We start from the raw sequence: 22,739 nt of genomic DNA on the forward strand, positions 1-22,739 counted from the left end.
TTAACAATATTTCCAGTCTGCAACCAACAGTATCATGATACTAATATCTGCTAATGCCTGTAAAACAGGAATACTTGCTTATCTGGGTAAACACTTTGGGCATGAAGCAAAAATAAAGCAGCTAATGTATAAGCTATATGACTTTCAACCAAAGGTTCAAATGTCTTGTGTTACTAGAATTACCAACTGCAAAGTTACCAATCAAATAACATAATCACCTAATTTATGTGTCTATGCTACAACAAAATTTAAATCCTCCTAGATCTTCATAATATAATTATGATCTAATTATATACAACCAATCTGATGCAGACCTGATATAAAATACAAGCTTAAGGGGAGTAAAATGCTTAATCTATCACGTACCAGATTGCCTCATTAATGTTTGCAGACATGTCACTTGCAAACAAACTCGTCCAAGATTCTGATAATAGTAGTATTATTAGCTTAGGTACCAAGTCTTCTCAAAATACGGATTACAAAGTGACAGCATGCTTGACAAATCAACATTACCACTTTTATATGCTCATAATTAACCTTTATGAAAACATGACTGATGTATTTACCTTTATGACAGGGCTTAAAGTAAGTCCGATGTATTGGTCACAGAATGTCCACCAACTTAAAAATAAAGTTGCCATCTGCAAACATTTGGTAGTCCATTATGAAAAAATGTAAAAGCCTTGATAAATTTAATTTCCATGTCTACTGTGATCTGTTCATCTTGTTTACTCCGTTGATGGATACAATTTTACTCCACCATACTACCATATGATTTGCTTTGTACAACTGAATCATGCATGGTGTTTCTAGTCTATTCCATGTATTGTAAGAGATTCTTTTTTGAATGCTGTGCATCCTCTAATGAAATAAATTTTCCCTGCTAGAGTGGGTCACATATAGCAGGGTTCATACAGAATTCTGAATGATAAATTCAAAGACTTTTTCCCAAACTTTCAAAGACCACAAACATAGATTTCCAAGACATATTTTCGCTAACATTTTGTATACAAGTTATGTTGTATGAGAAAACAACTAATGCAAAATACTACAATATTGTTTAATGAATCTAACAACCTTGGATAATTTTATTTGTGATTATGGAAAGAAATTAAAATGTTTGGATTTATTTCAATTTTCAAAGACTTTTAAAGACCTTAGAGTAATCTTCTCAAATTTCCCAAACTTTCAAGGCTCTGAAAATGCTACCTCATTTTCCCCAAACTGTCAAAGACTGTAAGAACCCTGTATAGTACAAAATGCTAAACTGTAACCATGAAAATTATTTAAGCCATTTATTTACAAATTGAAGATATGAAGTTATTTTAACATTAGATCCATCTTTGGTTTATCTGTATCCACTTTTGAAACATTTTCCCTATTACCACCGTCAAAACCAAATAATTGCAAAGAAGCTTGCCACTTGAATGCCATATTTAAAATGTTGTCTTTAAAAGATTCATGCAAACGCTTTACTTTAGTAGACAAAAACCCTGTAAAGCATTTTGGATATGACAGAATGGCATACTGCACCCTTACTGATTCACTGTAAATCAGGTCAACAGTTGGCACAGCATGTCATTTTGGTTGACCAATGAGAGGGCAGTATTCCATTCAGTGCACTGTACTTGCATATTAAGCAGGCACAAGCATGGCCATGTCGAGTGGTAGCATGGGAAAATTGTCTCGCTTTCCTTAAAATTATGAGAAGTCAAACTTGGGATAGGCATGCAAAGTAGAATGCCTCAGCTGAACATCTGTAACAAATTTATTATGCTACAAGAAATGTAGCTTAAAATATCAATGTTGATTCTTAAACAGGTCACAGGAGAAGTGTCCTCCCTTGTAGTATTTTATAATACATGTATGGCTCATAGATAAATTGTATGCAATGATATGAGCTCCTGTGATTGATATCAATGAGCTTGAGCCTTGTTTATTTGGATTTTTTATTTGTCACCAGCCAACAACTGTTTTGCAAAATTTCCCACTAATTAGAACTTTTAGTGGAAATTTGGAGTAATTTACTTGCAACTTGGAGCCCAGCAAGATACTTACGCTCCTCTTCTGACAATCGTATACTCATTATTCTCACTATGAAAACAAAGTCATATGGACAGCGTTCTTTTGTATACTAGGGCCCAGCAACGTGGAATGAACTGCCCACTGAACTTAAGACACAAAGACACAGTGATCACATTCAAGAGGGCTCTCAAAACTCACTTATTTCGACTTCAAGAACAAACTTAAAGACCTAATAATGTTTCCTACCTGAAATATTCTCAGCAAGTTTTTTATTTTTTGATGTTTTTCTAATTTCATGGTGTTTGTTTTTGTAATAATATTATATGTTTTTTATCTTACAGGTGTTGTCTAATGTGAAGCGCTTAGAGCTTCTGAAGATTAGGCGCTATACAAAGTCCTCATTATTATTATTATTATTATTATTATTATTATTATGTAATCTTGTTTGATGTAAGCTATGTACCAAGGTTGATCAAAATCTGCTCAGGAAATAAAGTCTCTATTGAAACAACCAGCAACTGTTGATTTACAATTGTGAGCTAAAGTTCTTAAAACAAAATATTAGCTGCCATCACTAACATGCTGGTAAAGAGTCAAACTCACCCAGATGGCTCAGCCTTCCCTGAATCAATTTTTTTTTCAATATTTTTGCTTAATACATGAAACACACAAAATCAATGCTAGATAGCATACTGTTGGTAACTATGTGAAATATCACATGATATCAACTAATCCTTTTGCTACCATTCATTAAAGCTATGTAGCATGTTCTTGGTAACTATGTGAAATACTGATACTCTGATTTTTAAAATGTATGTAAATAAAAATATTATTAATTTGACGACAATTCTAAAACCAGTTCAGCTGAATAGTTTATTTGACTAAAGTAAATGATGAATATACAGAAATGAGTAATTTTAAATAAAGTCATAAAGAATTTTGTGTGGGACACTTGTTTATCCAGTTCATATGAAGGAGGTGGTACACACAGGTCTTGTGAAAGAGAACTCTTGGTTAAAAGTGATAAATTTTGTGATGAGTAGAGGCAAGGGTGGGGGGAGTATTTGTACTTTGTACATACTACATAAACCATGATGACATCAGTCATTCTGGACACATCATCACTGTAATACCAACATGCATTGGGTTTGGGAAACTCAGAACAACAGTAACATTCAGTCTCTAACAAGTGAAAAATGAATGACACTGCATCACCTTTAAACCATCTGAAGAACAACTGAAATCAGCACACCCAGCAATTTAAAGCAAATACTGTATCCCAATGAATAGAGGATTTAAAGACAGAAACTGAATTATTTTTATTTACTGTCAATGTGGCTCTGATTATGAGAGTGTGTACACATGTGTGATACATATGTGTGAGTGTAGATGATATATGATAATGCTAAATCTACCAGATATTTTTTTGTATTAAATCCTTGAAAAGAAACAGATTATTTATTGTACTCTTTTCAAATTTTAATTTCCAGTCATTTTCTATTGGCTTATATGAGCAAATAACTTTTTCTGAACTGTACAATGTCACTTATTTAGGTCACATCAAATCTCTTCCCGCCCCTGACTCCTAGAACCATAAAACATGTCTGAAGTTTCAAAAACCACCCAACACTGCCTAGAAAGTTGGCAGCTATGATTACTGCTTCCAGAGCAGTAACAAGCTCTGACAATCAATTGTGAGATAAATTTATCAGTATGAACCAACTTAATTCATACTGAACTCATCGAAGAGCTTGATGATGTCACTCTATATTTCAAGTCTGATCAAAATTGAGTGAGAAATTTGACTTCAGAGTGAATCTGATGCAAGATTACTGCATTGACCTGTGTGGATCATGCTGAACCCACCCAAAATCCTGATAAAAAAAAACTACATTTCAAGTTGGATAAAAATTGGATCAGAAATATGGTTTCCAAATTGGTAACAAGCTAACCCATAGCCCATTTCATGCAGACTTCGGTGAACTTCGTAATTTGCTCGGAATTTTGATCACGTGGTGGGTGGTCAGCTGACCATAATAGGTGGTGGGCAAAATATAGCTAATGCTTCAGCGTCAGCATCAACTTCTGTAACTACCTCAACATTGTTTATCGAGTTGAAAAATGCATATTCAACAGCGATGCTGCCGCAGATATTGATGAAATATAATATTGGAACCATCCTGTCTTATTTTCAGGAAACTAGGGTGGATTTCAAACCCATACGAGAGAGTAGCTTTGAGCTGTTTACATCTGGACATGTACATGTAAGTAAGGAAACGGTGTCAAAGTAAACAAATTTAATCCTGGCAATCAAAGAGCAAGTTGTTCAAACTATTTCTATGCATCCGAAACGTCACTATAATAAAATGAGTTTCATATGAGTTTATCAGATTTGTCTTTAAAAGTCTGTGGATAATTTACATATAAATTTCAATCATTTAGTTAATTTTATTTCTGAAATATTTCTAAACAACAATGGATGCCATTTTGTTATGTACATGTACCCACCAGCGTTTGATTGGCTGGAGTATAAAGTAACTCAGGAGGTTATTCAGATAATTACGGAGCAACTTGGTTAAATTCGGTATCAAATGGGCTATTCAGATGCAAGATCACCTCATTAATGCACATACATCTTGCTAATTACCAAACTTATCCTACATCCAGATGATCTGAGCATATACTCTAAGTTGATCAAAACCAGTTCAGAAACAGAGCACCAGGTCAGCTAATCCTATGCAGTATCACCTCATTAACAAACCTGGATCTTGCTCATTACAGAATTCACAAGATTTTGATGATACAGGCCTATATTCCATGTCTGACTGAAATTGAGTCAGAAATATGGACTCCAGGGTAGCAACAAAGAACTGCTGAAGGCAGGCAATGCACAGTGGAGAGGGGACTATAATATATGCTATTGTGGTTTTATAGCCAGGCGAGTTAAAAATCTAATTACAAGAAAGCCTACTACAGGCACATGATAAAGACTGGATTTGGAAAGGTTTCCATAAATTACCTCTGTCTCTCAGTGTAAGTATCACAGTTTTTCCTTCTTGGAAATTCTTAATATCATGTTCAACCTTGAGCCCTTTCAAACTTTTTGATGTGTATTCCTGCAAATAAAAAAGGATAGATTAATGACTGCTGATTTTTTGTACTGATAAAATATGTACTGTATTCAAAGATTGCTTGCTTTGTAACTTTTTAGCATAACGAAGCTTTCTTCCATAATAATATTGTGCAATGTCAAGCATTAAAGGGCTAAATTCAAGAATTTGAGAATGTTAATCTTTGATCTGTACTTTGCCATTGAAACATCAAATGAGAAAGACTTTAAAATTCAAAACAAAATATACATTAAAACTCATGATAACATGATGATCAGGGTCCAAAGAGTGCCATCATGTTATTTATCATACTGTGAAACAGTGCAACAAGTTAGTTACAGCAAATGGTGCATGCTTATCCCCATGGCTCTACAAAATGGGGAAGGGGAGTTGGTGGAACAGAGTGTGTGCAAAACAACATTTGTCAATGGCAGTTACCATCTTAAAATGAAAGTATATTAAATGAGAAATAGCAAAAGCACTATAACTACATATTTAAAACTTGATTTTAAGCAGAAAATCATGCAGTTATATTCATGTATATCACGAATAGTTCAAGTGTTGATATACATACTCAATGATTGGTCTCACTGCATTCATAACAGTGAATCCATAATAATTCCATCTAAAATATGCACCAAAAAACATTTTTAGTCAATTCACCATAGATCATGCATCTAAATTCAATACAAAAAAATGAGGCAATGAGAGCTCAAGAACATTTACATTTCAATATACATGCACATGATGGTGGCTTTTTCATTTTTTTATGTTTTTATAAGCAGTACCTGATAACTTCAACAACCTTGAACTTTGAGAATGACTTGAATGATCAGCAAATGCTTAATTGGATATGTTCTTGCTTATAAGTTGCAAATTGCAAACAACAAAGATCCTGATCTGCCATATCATAATTCACCTGCAGATCAGGATCTATGTTGTTTGTTCTACTGATTACTCCTAGGAAACTGCACAGACCCAGATCCACTGACGCATCATGTGATGGCAGATACGGGTCTATGCAATTTGCCACTGACCTTGACTTGTAAGTGAGTGCATCTGGTAGTTTACTTAAGTAATTTAAAAAGTCAGGTAAGAAACTTTTTAGACCATCTCATTGTCTGGTGGTAGGATCTTTATGCCAGTTGACTGAGTAAACACCTGTTGGTTATTGATTACAATAAACTAAGCAACAAGTGTACAAGGAATGCTTTAAAGACAAACAAAAAGACTTAATGGCTTTATTGTTAAAAGTTCAATAATAATCATAATAATAATTATCAGCTTTTTTTTCTTTAACCAATAAGATAATATGAAAATGCAATAATCTACTACAATTTACTATAAGAGATGGCCTGTACATATAAAACACCTACTCAGCAAAACAGTTGTATTTATCACAAATTAATTTTTAATATAACAAACATAATTATATTTATCATCAATGCATCACATGTTTGACATGCGTCATGTATGCCAGTGTGGTGGCCAAATAGGATGCTCTGAAATATGTTTTGGACAAATCCAAGTTTTTAAAAAAATCTGATTTAGAATATGAAACTATTTTTTTTAGTTATTTACTACTGTACATTAAAACTGAGAATCATTCTTATATTTTTAAGAGAGCAATTGTTTTCTGTTTGAATTTTATCCAATTTCTTATGTCCACTACATAATGTTTTGTTTGCTGAGTATGTATTTTATATTTACAGGCCATCTCTTATAAAAATCTTGCCCCCTTGCGCTGGCATCCCACTCAAAGTTTCTGATTATTATATCAACAGCGTAGCTAGTTAATTGTACGTTTCACTACAACTCTTCCTACTTTTATCAACAAGCTCTATAATATAAGCACAATGTCTCTCAGGTGTTGTCTTAATCATCCTATATTAGTTACAGTATTAGATTAAAACTTATACAACAATTATCATAACACAGCAAATTCATCTAATATAAGGTACTAGACATTTTATTTTTGGTGGTGGGAGGGGGCTGTGATTTTCTTTTAAGCTACGATATTTTATTTTAGCTCAAAATAATTTTCTTTTTCTTCAAAATACATAATGGATATAATACGGTGTTATCTGCAATAAATCAGAGCAAAATATTTTTTTTCCAACTATTGACAGATGGGAAATAAAAAAAGAAACAAACACGTCTGGCCCTTGCTTTAAGATATTAAATTGTTCAACCCTAGTATTCTCAACATAGTTAGCACAATGCTTAAGCTATCTGCTCTGTGTCTCACTGCAGTCCTGTGTATGAACCTCAGGTGCTAGCACATGCAAGCATTTTTTATCCACGGTAAATGGCTTTGTTGGAGATTTCCAGTTTCTTATGCCTACAAGAGCCTATCAAGCCAATGACTGATCTGTCAACAGCTCTTCATGAAGTTACAAGAACTTGCTGTACAAAAGCGATAAGATTGTTTTGAAATTTATGAAACAATCTCATTTCTTTCTAAAAAGTTAGTGATAATAAGGACAAAATTGCCAACCTTCTCCTTTGGTTTAAATTCCTGCTCCAGTAAGGTGCCGATACCAAACTCTTGATCCATCTCTTCTAACATCTTTGCCTAAGAAAAGAAACACTGAAAGCTATAATATTGACAAGGCAAAATCTCATTGAGCTGAGATTAACAGCAATTTTATTGTTCAGGGCACCTAAAACTTGAATCTGGATGTCTTGAGTAATGTTTTACATCCCAACCATTCAAATGTGCAAGTGGCTTGAAGGATTAGATCATATATATTCTTTTTCAATTTAAAAAATTTCCAAATGTCACAAGTATTCAAAAAATAAATTTCATAGTCTGTTAGAAAACAACTGCCTTGAGGCCCTCAATTTCATGTTGTCTCTTTCAACTCTTGTCTAGGTAGATGTAACAATCAATTAAAAATTCTTCTACATTATAGCGTTGTTCATTAACAGCCTTTTGGACAGCTAAGCTGAGGACTGGGACAGCCTTGAACATGGACATCTGGTATATACAGACAGCTTATTTTTGCCAAATATGACTGATGCATTATCACACCCAAATAACACAATTCAACAATGGAATTCCCCTCCTACTTAACAGTCTTTAAATAACTGTGAATGCAAGCAAATTATGAGACTCTTCACTGTTGATTTGCCCACCAGTTCAGTACCAGTACTTACTCGTTTTTCTGCAAGATCCTTCTCCTTCTGAATGGCTCTCATTTTTCTCACCCAGGCTGCCGAGTCCTCATCAGAGTCACTATCACCCAAAGTTTTGACTTTGCTAAATAAAATAAAAAATATTAACAAAATTTCAGTGTTAATGTGAACAAATGGGTAATAATGTACACATCTTTATTAGAATTTAACACAAACTATCAAAATAAATGCTTGAGCTTAATGACACTGCCAGTTGTTGTAAAGGTGATAGACCTAGATCACTCTGATTACGAAAGGTGAGACAAAATCAGCATGAATAGATGTAAAACTGAGACAAAGGATACAATCGGCATCATGTTTAACGGTTTATGTATTTTTTGGTAGAGATATCCATTATAATGTGTTGGTAAAATAACTTTTTATTTGTAATCTGATAGAAAAGTGCTAATGACATTCATTCAAGGTGACTATAATTATGAATATCTTAAGAAAAAGTAAACTTCCATCACTGGTCAAATAACAGTTGTATGCCGATTTAATGGATTGGATTGAGTTTTGTGTGGCAGTTTATAGTGATGTCTAGCACTACGGGCATCATGTTGAAGACATGTAGCATCATGTCCCATCCAGTCACATTATCATGACACCAGGCCGACTAGTCCTAAAACTAACCTCTTAATGCTCAGTGCCAAGTGAGGCAGCTGCTTGTACCAATTTTATAAGTCAGGTATGACTTGACCGGGACTCAAACCCGTGACCTCCCGCATCCGAGGCGGACACTCTAACCACTTAGGCCACCAGCGCAGTCCATGAAACATAATAAACAGTAAAAAAAATTAATATTTACCCTGATTAGTTTTCAGTGCTAAATCTTTCATTTAAAATTGATGGAAAGAGCAGATTAAAATGAGGCTAACACAAGGATGGACAAACAGACAGATAAATCTCTAAAAATCGTGTCGGTTGTTAAGTGGTATCAATGTTTACTTACGAAAACTGCATTATTTGATCAAACACATGTGTTTTGTCATCATTACACTGATTCTCAGATGTTACTCCTCTTGTGACATACAGTGCTCAAAGAATCTGATACCCCAATGCCCGAGGCCCCTCTAATTTTAGTTCGGGCTTATATTAAAAAAATGCTGATAAAATGAGTAAATGTACTTTCAAGACGTTGACATACATGCCATAACCAGGGCCATAGAGAGCTATCATGGGCCCTGGGGTAAGAAAAACCCAGACCTCTCCTAGTTCTTGTTATAAAATTAAAAAGTGGATACATATCCCCGATTGTCTCCCCCTCTTGTCAGCCCTGGCCATAACACGGTGCATTCTAAATCAGATTACCTCTGCCCTATGTGAAATTTAGATCTAATTTTAATCAAATGGAAGCTTTGCTGAAAAGATGATTTTGTACTTACAAACCCACTGACACAGTTGTGTTTCAAGAAAACAATTTTCAGTAATCTTGAAAAAAAATCAACAACAAAACAAAATTCAGTCTATGCCCATTACAAGTAGGATCTATAAACGGTAATCTGTAATGAATGGAACTGATATCCCTTGGGCAGTTTAAATAGCAGCAATTAAAATTAAAGAGGTCAGGTATAAAATTTAAGTTTTACATTAACTGACCAATAATAGCTAGTGAGATGTATTGAACGTTGCAGTAAGTGAATCCATTGTGCTAATTTGCATAAGTAGGATCAGGAAGTCAAACAATAAGTTAATCATAGAGATGACATAACCATGTGCAAGAACAAAAGTTATTACATATTACTGCCTTGAATGAGAACGTTTAAGCTGCAATGTATTATATTTTTGACAAGTTTGTGAACAGCAGCAATATTCTTCGAGTCGAATTTTACTGTATATATAGAATGCAAAGCATGATCATTTTAGTTATGACAACAGTGTTCAGTGTAATTCATTTTTATTAAATTTATATTCAAACTGTAGCCATTGCAACACTGTGTGACAATATTAAAAATAGGAAAATTTTGGGCTTGTGGAAATTGGAGTCTGGCAAACCCTGTCAACTTTTCAAAAACCAAGTGGGGAGAATAACAAATTTAATAGGGAGATTGGGACATTAAATAGTGAGGTTTTTACGCAGCATTTTTTAAGTGCTGGTTTCAATAAATACTGACCAATCTTCCAGGTCCAGTAAGGGTGACAGTCTCAAAGGACAATCAAGAGGCACCTGCAGAAACCTATGGGCTTGGGGGGGGGGGGGATACGCTGTTGGAAGCCATGAAATTTTATGGATGTAGGCCAAAAGGTGAAATTGGGGGAGGTGGCTATTGCCCCCAACCCATTGACCCAATGTGCGAGCACCCATGGGATGTGCCATTTATCCCTGTGATATGCCTTATTTTCTCCCAGGACAAGCTCCTATTTTCATACTGTGGTCAGCTGTGGCTAGCTACATAATAGCTTAATGTTAGACTTAAGTATACAGTCATTAATCCAGCAGGAGTAATCAACAATTAATCCTTATCAGTGCATTTATCTTGTGGAAAGGACTGCTCTTCAGACATACTTTCAAAGGAAACATGTGCTACAGTTTGTGTATATATGCACTAGCAACTGATTGGCAAATAAACGATGCCATATTTTGTTGCAATTTACGATGCCAAGGACTTCATTTTAACAGTTCAAATCTGCCAGCACAAGTTACCATTCTGTTTTTCCCACATTTTAAATCTCACCTTATTTCCTTAGATTTAACTCTTAAGGCATGTAACAGTTTACTAAATAAAATATTTATTCTGAATTAGTTCTTTGTGGGCACATATACTGTGTGGTATATTTTGTTTAATTCCTTAGTTTAATTTAATCAATGTTAACTAAAGTTTACATATACCGTAGAGGAATGCCATGAGTTTCTTGGGCAGACATGAAGATGCAATTTTGTTTGCAGAAAACATTACACAGCATTCGCAGTGATCATTCATGGGATTGACACTAATTGGTGACAATACTTTTTACTATAGTACTGTTGCAGGGATTTAACATATCTGAAATTTACGTGAATGTTTAATTTTAACATTCTATTTACTGAAGAAAAAACGTAGTGTGATATTAATTATTTCATCAAAGAAGTAATCACAAGTGATAAAAGAGAATACAGCATCTGAGTTGCATTCGATATATATATTTATGTATGGATTTTTTTTCTGAGAAATGAAAACTGACAGACATAATGTAATAATCTGGAGTTCTCTGCGAAAAATTGGGAGATATTGTATGATCAGGAGGTAGGCGTGGAAATACCTGCGAAATCAGGAGGTTTTTCTCCTGGCTTGGGATATGACATAAGAACTGTGCAGGGTTGTGGAATGGAATTTCAGTCCAGGCTTATGAATTTATTTAAGTCACCAGCCCAGGGCCTGTGTCTATAAAAAAAATATCTTTGTGCACTGACATAGTAGGGATGACAGAGACCCAGACCAAGCCAGTGGAATTTTATATCACCCTAGTGTGAATATGCTATTATGACATGGGATTTTATGACTGTCACTTCGGGCAGTTTTACCAATCAACAAAGCAAAACGAAAAGTCATACAATAATGAGAGCAACTTGAGAATTATAAATATGATACTACGGAACAATTTGTCTTTACTGAGCTACAGGTGAGACAAAAATCAACAACAGTGTATATGTACCTCAGCTTTTGTAACACATGTCTCTTTTCTTTCATTAGCTCCACTTTTTCCTTCAGTTTCTCTGTTTGTTTAATGCTTCCCATGTTGGTAGCGGGCACATGAACATCATCTTTCAGTGACTCCTTTTCCTCCTTCCCTCCTGGATAATATTATTTCATCTCAGTGACTGTTTAAATGTTCATTTACTTGACTTTAATTAAAGCATGTACTACAAGTAAGTACCTGAACAGATTTCATACTGGTGTAAACAGTGTAAAAAATATCAAACATTTTCCACTGCTCAGAACTGACATCTTTCAAGAATTTGTGCAACAATAAATATATCCACCCACCCATTTTACATAATGCTCTGTCCAGGACAAGTTTCCAAATCTGATGAAGAGGACATTTTCTTGTCAAGGTTAAATGTCATTCCATTGACTGCATTCATCATTAATACATAAGGATAAATTCAAATTCAGGTTAATGTAAAACCTGTAAAAATTGTCACTATTACTTTTCATTGTTATAATTTTATTTAAATATTCTTTTACTTTAAGTTTAAAGCTGTTAAAATTTTGAAGTTCTTTTACACATATTCCCATCTCAGATTTATCTGACTTGTTTGAATGAAAGTAATGCATTCATCATGAAAGAAAACTTAAGAAAAAAGGGTTTCTAGTTTGTTTTTCTATGATTGCAGGGCTCAAAATACATAGATATATAAACACAGAATATACCTTGTGTTGGGTATGCAAACTTAAAATTTCAGCAAATGGTGACTAGAAAATAATGGGCATGCTTCAAAATTTTGACAGCTGATATAACTGTGTACCAAAGAAAAAACCTCACATTTCACATGATGGACTGGGTTGGGCCATCTTTGAATCAAAAGTGCAGTATTAAGACAAATTTACATCAACTAATACATGAAAATATACAAAACATATTTTCTAATGAAAATTATTTCCTTAGATATGTACATTAACATATCAACAATTTTCACTGGTAACAATAAAGAGGAACAACTTACATATAATATTTTCTTCTACTTTTTCAATAAGATGTGTCTTTAAATGAATAATACCAATGGAAAAAAGGAAAGTTTTAGAAACTGACTAATGCTTATTGGAAACATCTTAATTTTATTAACTGACACTGTAGAAGTCCCAAGTAAATTTTTGGTGAGGATTCTAACTAAAATTCAAATGAATGTGGTGTTAATTTCCCTATTTATCTGTAAACTCAGTACAAATAGAAATGGTCCATTAGTGCTGAAGACGGACAAAAAAAGGACAGAGATTCAATTATCACTACAGTTAAATGCAGGGACAATCTAAAAATTATTTTGGGATGTGACCTGCATAAAATCAAAATCACTGATATGTGGCCAATTTAACAGAATAAATTTGGATACACTGATTACAGGTCTCTGGAATCTGTTCTACTAGTGACATGTCTGACAATACTAGCTTTTCAACCAAGTATAAACTGTCCAAATCAGTCATTCAGGTTTCTGCTAATCTACAAGAAACTCAATTTAAACTTGGTAAATAATGGTTTAAACTGAAACCCATTACATGCATAATTACATCAGGGGTTTACAAATTCACTATCTTGAAACAAACTCAAATTTGGCTTAGATATGCTCAAGTTCCAAGGTACTTGCTTGTAGGCCAAATCCAAAGGAGAAGGAGAATGGGATTATGTTCTGTTCATAGTGCTTTATGTTCTGCAAGTGTTATACCCTATGCTATTGCCACAGTACATATATCAGCACCATTATTTAGTGTTTATATGTACTGAATTCTTCTATTACATAATTAGCCAGAGTTTCTTTCATCTATTGTATATCATTTCCATCTTGTAGGCAATGTATCTGTCAGTCTATCATTTCCTAATGCTCTGATAATGAATATTTCCTTTAAAAAACAAGTTTTGATATATAAGGAATAAATCCTAATTTTTGTGCGCATGCAGGATTCACATATATCCAGATCCTAACCTAGCTTTAGACAGTAACTAAACTGGCTGATTCTAAACAATCAGTTGGTCAAATATTGTTTTGATGCATGTTACCAATTAGCCATTAGGATGATTGTGTTAAAAGCATGATTCATGTAGCAAAAATGTAGCATACTGCTATGCCGCTACTTCATGTATCTTCGAATCAGCTGATTTTAGCCACAACATGTTGTTGTAGTTGACTGTGGCCATTTTGAGATGTCCCCTCACACATAACAATGCTCGTTACCCATTTGCGTATTTTGTACAACAATACAAGACTTTAAAATTAAATTACCTGCACAAAGATTTGAAGATGAGAATAATATATTCGGGGAGGTGTGTCACGACTGATCATATTGTCTAATACTATGTTAAATTAGAAGAATTAAAACACCGAGTTGTGTGTATTACTGTAGTGAGGTCATGTTCCTTCAGCATGGTCGATTTGGATTGGCCGATCGATTGCAATACCCACCAATCCATGCTTTGTTTACCAGAATGTTTACACATGCCAAACTTGCGATTAAAAAGCGTCGTTGTTCCAAGTCAGAGACAGATAGGGGTAGAAAGATAAGGCAGCAGACGAATAGAGGAAAGGGCTGGTGAAGATTAAGAACTAGAACAAAGATTGATTAAGTCAAGAAAATAAGAGAGGTAATTTTTGGAGAAAGAAAATTCAATGTATGAAAATTTTTAAGAATAATTTGGAACTTAGACTTTAAACTACAAGTTCCCATAAGCAGACGAATTTTCTACACACGAATTTCGGAACCCAAATTTTGATTCACAAACTCAAAACTTATTGCCCACATTATATGTTTAACACTCAGGCTTAGTTTTTAGTAAATTAGATTGGTTTTAGCTAATCGAAATATATATATTACAGTTGTATCTACTGGTATAATTCTGTAAGTAAAAGTTGAATCTGTAAACTGGTAAAAAGGGTGTAGTTCTGTTTTACAGATAAGAAATGTTTGAATAAATCTGTCCTGGATTTTTAATCTTTCTTTATTGTTGTTTTTATCTCTATTGCTAAAGTCAGACGAACCCGTGTATCTTCAAGGTCTGAAAAAGAAAGCTAAAATTCTGAGTAATTTTCCAGACCCATGAGGTTACAATACTGTTAATTCCATAGCTGTGTAATGACTTTAAAACCCAAATATAGGACCAAATGTGGAACTGAGTTAAGTTTAAAGGTAAGATGATCAGGAGATATCAGGAGGTATTGGTAATGGTTTGCAACAACTACACCTGGTAGAATGAATATGACAGCAATTCTTTATTACCTCTGGCTGACAGATACATAAATGTTTTGTTGACTTTAAAAGGATGTACTATCTGTAATCCTTTCAAGAGCATAATGAATAGAAACAGCGATGTTTTGTGCAATGTGACTCTTCATAATTTTGATATTATGATTACCATCTTGAGTCAGAATCTGATTTTCAAGTGGTTCAGCAGGTTTCCAGTTGTTCCTATGTAAACTAATCGACTGAACATTAGATAGTTTACATTCTTACTCATTCATTTCACAAAATGCTGATAAACTCACTATACCAAGGTTTTATTAGCTAATTCTTTAAAAAAAAAGTGAATTTAATTTGAATGTTCACATTTTCACTTCAATTCAACAATTAAACAAATCGATTTCATTTTTATTTTTGCTTTCTAATTTATTTCATTTAGTTCTTGGCTTCTGGGAACTAACTAATTTGTGATTTCACATCATGAGATACTCTGTTTATGTTTTAATGCACAACAGCCTGAATCTCCCTAAATTTATCATACAAGTCATCTTTATGACATTAAAGAACAGCATAACAAACAGATTTTAACCAGAAAAAATATGTAATAGTTATTTAAATATTCAAAGTAACTATTCTGAGAAATACTTACATTTGAATTTACAAACAAAAAAAACTATTCTTTCACAGCTGTAAATAATTCTTATTTCTATTATTTACCTGAAGATGAATTAACTTCCAAGGGTTTCAATCCCAACTGGGCTCTTAATTTGCTGCAAAGACAAATTAGAAGTATACAGACCATGCTGTTCAATTTTTAAAAGAACTTTAAGATGACTGAGATTCCTCCATTATAAAACTTTTTTGGACTCAAAATCTTACTTGAAAGTAGTCCAACTACTCTAAAGGCTGCAATTGTCAAATCTGAGTAATATTTCCAAGTCTGTAGTAATATTTAAGAAAATATATATTTACAAACCAAATTATTCACCTTGACACATACGTTCACGTTAGAAACTCATTTAAAAGATGGTGTCAATTGAAAAGCTCATTATATGACAAGTCAATGACAGATAAACTAGTACAATCAAGAAAAGACTAATAAATTCTGTCAAGTGTTAATGGGGAAATACTATAACAGGGTAAATGTAAGTAAATCGAAAGTAACATTGAATGATTGGTTTGATTATTTCCATTCCTTATAAATGTCAAACAAAGAGGAAAACATGAATGACAAGTAGGGTACTAGAAGAAATGAGAACAAAAATTCTGAACTGAAAAAACCAATTACAACTAAAGAAATAATTGAGAACATTTGTTCATTAAAAAATAATACTCCAGGTCCTGACAAGATTCCGGTCATCTGTTACCAGCTGACTTTACTATAGACTTTTATTTTTTAATGTGCTCTTTAATAGGATCTTTGAAATGGGGAATTTCCAATGGAATAATCAAGAAGTATAATATACCCAATATTTAAGTATGGGAGTATGTATGACCTAAGAAATTTCTATTTTAAACAAAAAGTTGTATAGATGGGCAGAAAGTAATAGTCTAATGGATGAATCTCAGACTGGCTTTAGAAATACTACAGTACTTGTCATAATATATTCAGTCTGTATGCAATTGTTCAGAAGTACATATGTAAATTTGGTGGTAGGTTTCAGTTTTTTTTACTGATTTTTCAAAATCTTTGATCATGTACAACATAATAAAATATGGTTTTCTCTTGTACAGTATGGTACTGATGGAAATATTTTTAAAGTTTTAAAAGATATGTTTTCTTGTTTGAAAAGCTTTATACAAATACCAAATGGACTAACCAGACATTCAACTGCAATGTGGGAACAAGACAAGTATGAATCTTAAGCCCAATTCTTGTTTGTCTATTTATTGACGATTTAGTGCAAAAGTTATGAACAAAGTGTAACAGGGTTATTTTCATAACAGAGAATATACCCGAGATGTTTGCCTTACTATATCAAATGATGTGGCTAACTGTGCTGAAACTGTATGGTTATTGCATCAACAAATTAATGCCACAAAAGAATTCTGTGTTGAAACAGGAAATAATTGTTTTTCAAAATTGTGGCTTTCTGAATAAGCATGAATCTTGGTATTATATGAACAAACCTACTGGAACAGTATCATTTTATAAATATATGGGGTTGCTTTTCACATTGAGTTTGAGCCACACTAAGGCCAAAAACATGCTGGCATTGCAAATGTTGAAAATAGTATCTAGAATTTTTAGGTATCAACAGTACAGGATATATTTCATATATCTGATGTGATGGTTCAGAAATATCAGGGTATGAATATTCACCAGAAATAGAATCAACACAGATTTTCTATATCTTAACTTACTGTGAATAATTATGTTAGTCTTGGTGATGTGGATGATACCCTTTGAGTGCAACTTATATGTTCAGCTGTGTAAAGTACTGGACTAAAATTATACATATGCTGAACAGCAGATATCCTTTCCAATGTTATATTATGTTTTAAAAAAACTGGATGATGCCCATGGACCAGTAAAGTTAAAAATATTTTAATCTCATGGTTTTGCTAATGCATGGTTAGCACAAGTGTGGCCTACTGCAGCTTTGAAAATCCAATATGGTGTCTGCATTATCTATGAATAAACCCCCAAAAGTATAACCCACAATTTCATACTACTTTGGAAAAGGTCCAATATGCAAACCTAATTTTCAGACCAGAGCACAAAGCAGCAATGTTTATTATAATGATACTGTAAACTGGGATAACATGAAGGACTTACTGAATTTGTGTGCCTGTGTAAACATAATTGGTACTATTCTTGATAATTTATTTTACATTGAGTATTCTGAACCTGTCCATTTCCAAAGATCATAAATCATGGTAATTTGGTATAATCTACATCCTTGATTCACATAATTCAATAATAGCCATAAACTGGGATGTTTATTTCCATTTATTATATTGTTTTCTATCATACATTAAACACTGTAGCAGCAAAAAGTGTATCAATATTGCTACAATGATTTATTTCCCTTTGAATTTGTAGAATTACTTATATAGAACTCTGTTTGGTACTCCACGATTGGACATGACATTAAATTTTTCTGAACATACTCCCATACACTATTCCAGACTTAAAAGGGTCTTGCCAACCAGAAAATTTGAAAACAAAACACCTTGGAGAGATTAAAACACTTGGTCGATGTAACAGTACAAAGACAAAATGTGATATGCTGCCACATGAAGTTAACCTGTCATGATGTGCATAGGACTATAGTGCTGACCCTAGCCAGTGCACCATTTCACCAACTGAAAGAACATGGCTGCCTTTATTAGAATGAGTAATCTTCTTGTATCAGATGCACACAAGAGTGATATCAAGTGACCAACTTTTATTTTACTTAAAAATTTAAAATTTGCCAAATCTACCAATGCTTGAGTATATACTTATAATTCAACTTAAGCTGCCTTGAACTTTTCACATGTTTTCAATGTTATGGGAAATAAAGGTACATCAAACGAACTGGCACTTAACACTGACAACAAAACTGTAATCACAAAAATGATAGCTAATGTCTTGCCATCTTCTATTTCAGGAAAGAAGACAGCAACATAATCACGTGTACACATTTTTACCATAATGAACTAATTTCTTTATATAAAATTATATCTACATGAAATAATACCTATATGAACTATCATTTTCAACACTTTTATAACTATATGAACTATCTCTTTCTATATTATTATCGCTATATGAACAATCTTTTTCTATAATTCCGTACCTGTATGAACTAATCTGAATACTGATATTTCCTTTACACACATGCTAACCCCTGGCGAGGAAAAAGTGTAATCCAAGTGGACAAAAAGAGTAATCCGAGCACAAAGAAGTAATCCAAAAATAACATGATAAAAATTCAATGAGCATGTGTATAAAATGATTTATTTTCCTGTTTGGACTTTTAACATCAATTACTGCTTCAAGTCTTTGTATATAACAACTTGAGCTTTAAAAAGCAACAGACTCTCATACTGCATTTCAAAACACTTTGTACCAGCTGAGACTATAAATGTTTTGCACACCAGTAGAGCACTAAGTGCTGGGCTATTACAGAGCCTAAAACTGAGTTCAGTTTTACTTTTGTTAACAATGCTGAACAATCTCTCACAGTCAGCATTAGAATGGTAAGGAACCAATATTCCTTTCATAACCTGACAAAGAGACAATTTATATCTTCCAGTTACTGGTCTTTTAGCTGGCAAATAAGATTTTTAAAAACTGTCCCCATGAAGTACATTGTCAGGTAGAGTGCCAATTTGATACTTCAAGAGTTCTCTTTCTAATTTATCAGCAGGTTTTCCTGCAGCATGGTGCATCATATGACAGAGACAACCTGATATGAACAATGATGGAGACATTTTTCAAAATAAAGTATGCAACTCCTTTATGAATTTCAGTCATCACTCATACAGCATCAGCTGAAAGCCTTATACAATTCTGTCAGCTTATATTTATTCAAAGCATTAAGAAGCAAATAAAAAATTGTTTTTCAAGTGGAATCTACTGTTAATTCTGGTAATGAAAGAAGGTCACTCTGACCTTGCCCTTTTTGTTGTCAAAGTCTCTTACACAGACTGGGTACAACTTTTTGTCATCATAATCAGTACTCCTGTCTGTTGCAATACTAAATGCCATTTTCATGACTTCTGCAATTTTAAGTAAAGTATATTCTGCTAAACACCTAACAATGTTAGATTATTTTGTTCTTGCACATGCATATTTCTGCAACTTTGGAATCCTGAAACATCTGTTTGAACAAATGACTAACGCAGTCTTCTACCACTAGGGGTAGTCAGTGTTCTTTTAAGAACTTGGTACATAATGCCTCTGCATTTATAAAAACTGTGTCCACAATTTAGTTCCGCTGTAAAAGAAAAAAAGTTACCTTAGTATTGGAGTTCATAAAACGAAGTAATTTGAGGTTTCTTTGTTTTACCACCATGGCCAATATTTAAATCCTTTCCACACAGCCTGCAAGGGGCGTGAAGCTGCCATAGAATGGAACGCTGTAATATGTTGTTCATGTATTCATCTCTGAATCGATTTTTCATCTTTTCTAATCCATGTGTGACATTTGAAAAACATTTCTGCTCTAACACAAGCACTGACTAGAATAAATCTGACTTGATGTTTAGCGCCAAATACCTACAGACTGGTTCTGTACCAGATATCATTTTGAACATAGAATCTGCGAGCAAAGACTACAAGTTAGAAAACCAGACTGTTGTCTCCTAACTAAGCCATACAGCTGCTATAAATAGAAACCAAGGTCAAAAGTTTGAAAGTAGAACCAGCCTATTTCTTGGAAATAAGACAGCTGCCATAAGTATAACATAATAATGTTAGGAAAGTGCATGTAAGTCAAAGGACTAGCATACCCTTATGTCATAGCTACACAGAAGTCGTCTTTTCTAGAATACGGTCTGTGGCATTAATGGGATGTTAATAAGAATGAGAAAACAAATTATTAATTTTGGGGGGAGGGGGATGTACTGAAAATGTGTAATCTGAATGCATAATGATTATGCCAAAACCTTAATGGCTGGCATGTATGCCTTTATAATAAAACATACTTAGTTTCTTCTATAGATAGTTCCAGGCCACCACCAACATCCCCTGCAATAAATGAAAAAAGGATGTTTATGTAATGTAGGTAGTAAACAAAACATTACAGCAGTCTCACTATGAGGCCCTACAATATAAAACTAAACCCATTATGATGTGAATATAATCAGTAATTCCACTGCATTAATTGCTGGTAACATGGTTTCATGTACTTGAATATACTGCATTCTCACAATAAGGTGGCATACTCTATAACTCCCATGGACAACATTATAATGAGGGAGCAATGTACTTTTCTAGAACAAACTTCAGTAAAGAATTAAAGATAACATTATTGACAGTAATATATAAAAAGAAGTGGCCCAAGTTTGTCTCATAACACTCATCTGGGTAGTTGACATGTTAACTTGTAAATGAAAATTAACACGTGCTGAAACTTTAAGGGGAAAAAAAAGCTGAAAAGCTTGGAGCATATGGACACCAAATTATCTATTACTATTGTTGTGCTTTATCTTCTTAATGCCATACACACACACACATATACAAAGATATGTCATAAGATTAAATATTTGTTCCACATTGCATAGTGAAATTTTCATATCTGTAACTCGGTACTTGTTCATGTCAACGTCATTAAATGTAGCAAAAGATACATAATTCCTTTCAAACTAAGTATTTAAACGAATTAAGTACTTTTAGCTACATTTAGGAAAATTTCGCGGACTCTGTGGAACCAGCTATAATCTTACAATCTAGCACTTAAACAAAACCAACATGTGCTATGTCTTACACTATGACTATCCACGAGGTAGGAGTAGTACTAATATTAGTACTAAGGATCAACAACCTGGATAGTAAAGTAACTAGAAACACTTCTCAGACATAATGACCAGTCCTACCTTGATCTTGTCTCTCCTCCTCAAGTTCTCCCTCCTCTCTTTCAACTTGAAAAGCATCGTATTCAACGTCTCTCTCCCTGTCTTTTTCCCTGTGTCTTCTCTTTTCACGTTCTCTAGATCGCGATCTGGACTTGGATCGATGTTTACGTTTTTTCTTATGCTCCCGGTCTTTCTCTTTGTGTTTTTTTGACGACCCCATCTTACCAAAATGTCAACTCTGAATAATGTACAATATATTGTATTCTGCTGAAGGTATTCCGTTATTGTGCGTCAAAGACAACGTTAGGTGTTCGTTGATTTACACCGGATATTCACTTCGTACAGATGAGAATACAATTTTAACCGGTCTAACTGTTTAACGTAACGACCCGGAACAAACCGAAAATACCGGAACAAAGAATAGATACATAATCGAAAATATTTTCTATTTTATTGTTTTCTAACATCGATGTTAATTATAGTTGCTCTCAAACTAGTAATTTGTGATTTTTTATGATTTATTCGAAACAAGTAGACGTGTATAATAAAACTGTCCACAGGCCCACGAGATTTTCTTTTTAGGAAAATAAAAGTTTATATACTGAACTGTTGATAGAGCATTAATTTGTAAGTGAAACGGGGTAAATTATCCCTGCAACAACTCCAGACAAGTTGTCATTTTCAGATATTATGAAACAAACAATCTAATTAAACAACATTCTTTACATAGAAGCTTTGTAGTTTTGTATTCTGCATGTATCATACGAAATTGTAACCAGATTAATCTAAATGATCGAAGTGAGCAGCAGGGAGGGCGAATCCTACAAAATACTTTTCCGAAATACCCCTTCCACTGAAACTATTCCCGATAGAGGGCTTATTTCGACGAAATAACACTTTTATTCAGAAAACGAGACAAAAAAAAAATGTCCTTGAAAATGCTTTGTATTTCCGCTGATATAACGCGAGTTACTTCAATAAATCCGACTCGTATCCGACATAATTTCCACGGTGAGGTATCATCGAAAAATCAGGTGTAGTTTGCGCCCTCCCT

The 22,739-nt window shown here is 33.6% G+C and overlaps 1 protein-coding gene across 2 annotated transcripts in view; it reads right to left on the reverse strand.

The window, feature by feature from the left end:
• The window catches only part of LOC149804650 (U4/U6.U5 tri-snRNP-associated protein 1-like), a 71,974-nt gene extending 49,949 nt beyond the window's left edge, over nt 1-22,025 (reverse strand). For both annotated transcript variants that reach the window (XM_089942841.1, XM_089942833.1), the window contains exons 1-7: nt 21,707-22,025; nt 20,816-20,858; nt 15,896-15,948; nt 11,946-12,084; nt 8,295-8,397; nt 7,633-7,710; nt 5,045-5,141 (exon numbers count right to left, since the gene is read on the reverse strand). In XM_089942841.1, coding sequence (XP_089798967.1) covers nt 5,045-5,141; nt 7,633-7,710; nt 8,295-8,397; nt 11,946-12,084; nt 15,896-15,948; nt 20,816-20,858; nt 21,707-21,905 — 712 coding nt within the window. In that variant the 5' untranslated portion in view covers nt 21,906-22,025. The remainder of the gene's footprint in view (nt 1-5,044; nt 5,142-7,632; nt 7,711-8,294; nt 8,398-11,945; nt 12,085-15,895; nt 15,949-20,815; nt 20,859-21,706) is intronic.
• Between the last annotated feature and the right edge of the window lie 714 nt (nt 22,026-22,739).

Source organism: Sinohyriopsis cumingii, chromosome 2 (assembly GCF_028554795.1).
Source record: "Sinohyriopsis cumingii isolate HCF-2022 chromosome 2, ASM2855479v2, whole genome shotgun sequence".
NCBI classification, from domain to species: Eukaryota; Metazoa; Mollusca; class Bivalvia; order Unionida; family Unionidae; genus Sinohyriopsis; species Sinohyriopsis cumingii.